At 43.0% G+C, this 2,682-nt stretch overlaps 1 protein-coding gene across 1 annotated transcript in view; it reads right to left on the bottom strand.

Annotated features, from left to right (window-relative positions):
- Window positions 1–2,130: 2,130 nt before the first annotated feature.
- Window positions 2,131–2,682, bottom strand: part of pkn1a (protein kinase N1a) — a 14,670-nt gene continuing 14,118 nt past the window's right edge. Inside the window, exon 17 of the mRNA XM_010778347.1 lies at window positions 2,131–2,160. Coding sequence (XP_010776649.1) covers window positions 2,131–2,160 — 30 coding nt within the window. The remainder of the gene's footprint in view (window positions 2,161–2,682) is intronic.

Genomic DNA, 2,682 nt, shown 5'->3' with positions numbered 1-2,682 from the left:
CTGGGAGACCAGGGGACACTAAAGAGTGGCGCACACAGCTAGAGACCAGGGGACACTAAAGAGTGACGCACACAGCTGGGAGACCAGGGGACACTAAAGAGAGACGCACACAGCTGGAGACCAGGGGACACTAAAGAGTGACACATACAGCTGACACTAAAAAGCTGTGTGTGTCACTCTTTAGTGTCCCCTGGTCTACAGCTGTATGCGTCTCTCTTTAGTGTCCCCTAGTCTCCGTTGTGTTCTGAGCTTCTTGCAGCGTTTGGTTTCTGCAGCTTTTAGTAAACGCTGCGCATGTCTCCTCAAGTTGCTGAAGATGTTCCTTCGTGTGGAACATTTGTGTTTTTATATCTGCATCTTTTTGAAGCTGTAGCGTTTACCTCCGAAAGGAAGTGTGTTGGGACGCTGTAGCGCGTTTTTGAACCCGTCAGCCACCGTAGATTTTGTCATTATCGAGACATTTCCTTTTGAATGTAGTGGACGAATCTCTTTTTCATTTCTTCAGCGCCTTTTACATTACTTGAACTGTCACACGGCATTTAACGGATCACCTTCTTTGTTACTTTTATAAATGTGTCTTGCATGGGTTCTTTTCCGATACGTTCATGGCCTTGTATTGTACTGTTCAACTGTTACTATATATATTCTTTCTCTCTCTCAAGAGTCTTGGACATGCTAGTTTTGAGCAGTGAGCATGAACACTAATGCACCTCTGATCATATCAACAGGTTTGAAATGTCTCGTGATGATCATAATGCCTCTAGTTGTTGACTCCTCGTTAGGTGCTATTAATGACTTCTTATTGTTTGGGACAGATCGTGGGAAACAGTGTTAGAAAATGAAGTGCCAAGCAGTGTGAGTAACGTAGTAACTGTTGAAGTGTCTTTGAGCAAGGCACTAGTGGAGCGGCTGTCAGGTGTGAATGTCCCCATGTCAGTACTGTAGATATGTTGAAATTCATCTTGAAATAAGTGTGGGGTAATGGGTTGGAGGGAGAGGTTTCTGGTGCCAAAGGAGGAGGGGGCTGTGTGGATTTGGTGAAGTTTGTTCCTCTAGTGTTTTACCTTTTTAAGTTATTTCAAATTAATTCAAACAAAGGTAAGAAAAAGTTTAATTTGGCACAAAAAAATACATTTAAAAAAAAGCCCAGGAAGCTCAGGATTAGGTTCATTTTTCAAAATAAAAGCCCCAGCCCAGAGAGTAAATATCCTTTTTTCAGGAAAACTCAGGACAGAGCCTGTTTTTCACAATAAAAGCCCCATAAAGTATCCTAATCCTTGAAGGAAGCTCAGGATTACGGCCCGTCCACACTACAGCTTCGACAACTTCAAAAACGGTTTCCAACGCGTCTGCCCATTCACTTTGAATGGGGTGACGTCACGTTGCCTCGCTGACGGTAGTCTAAAGTTAAAGTGATAAAAGAGCAAATATGACGTCCTAAACGCTCACTGCGGGGCAAATAGCTTCGACAGTCCGGACGATCTCGCTCGGACAATATAAAAGGTGTAGGTGTGTGTATTGTTATATGTCCTTAGTGTGGTGACGTCCTTTGGTTATTTACATTTTATGAACATAGAGGTTTGTCTGGCCATACGAACGCATGTAGTCCCGAAACTTACACACTTCGGCAAAACTCGGGGAGATAACGAAATTGAAAATATGTCTATTAGTAGTCAAAACAATGACATTTAATTTCCTTTTAACAAATTTTTTATTTTGAGGTTATAGGAGGTTCTGAGAAGATTGGTAGACCTACTTTTGTTAAACAAGACAACTTCTTAATTTTTATTTGTAAGGATACTTGTATAGGTGAAAAGGAGAAGAACGTTGTTGGCAGACCCTCGAAAATAAAACGTTATATTCGGATAGCACTCGAAAAAGCGATGTTCTAACTTCTTGAAAAACCCCCGAAAATAAACTCTTCGTCCCGAGACAGGACTCGGGAAAGGGACTTTCCTATAAATGACAGACTCCGTAAATAAAACTCTTTTACGGACGGGATTAGGACTCAGAAAGGACCTATCGAAACCATAGTATGAGAACTAACCCCGAAAATAACAAACCTTTTTGTCAGGACAGGAGTATCAAGTACGTTTATACAAATGTTAGAACCCGAAAATAAAACTCTTCTTATACGGATTGGGACTCGAAGAAACGATCCTAAAACCAGTAAGACGGCGCCGAAAATTCAAAACTTTGTCCCGGAGACAGGACTCGAAAGGACTTTCCCTATAAATGTCAGACCCCGACAATAAAAACTTTTGCTTCCCCCGGGTTAGGACTCGAAGGACTGGGGATCGCTGAATTTATGACAAGCCACTCCGAACAAACAACTTCCTGTCACGGGACAGGACGCTCGTAAGGACATTCCCGTCACTCAAACAATGATCGAGAAACTCGCGAAAAATAAAATTTTTACCCCCCGGATGCGGGCAGGATGTGATGTCGAGTTTTTTCGAACGGGCGCGCCGTCAGACTTCGGATCTGGTTGTTTGGTTAGTGTACTTAGAGGGCGGGACTGTGTGTTCGTCGCCAAACTAACCGATCTCGAACATGACCTATACTAAAACTAACGACTGCGAAGGTGGCGTTTCGGACGTCTTTCGAAGTTTCAACTTGTAACGGTTGAAAACGTCGGACTCTTGCGGTCCTTTCGGAGGCGAGACGATGGGTGTTAAAGTC

The sequence above is a fragment of the Notothenia coriiceps genome, unplaced genomic scaffold, assembly GCF_000735185.1.
Source record: "Notothenia coriiceps isolate Sejong01 unplaced genomic scaffold, NC01 NC01_scaffold00019000, whole genome shotgun sequence".
NCBI classification, from domain to species: domain Eukaryota; kingdom Metazoa; phylum Chordata; class Actinopteri; order Perciformes; family Nototheniidae; genus Notothenia; species Notothenia coriiceps.
The sequence above is the reverse complement of the archived record's forward strand: the minus strand, read 5'-3'. Positions and strand labels throughout refer to the sequence as shown.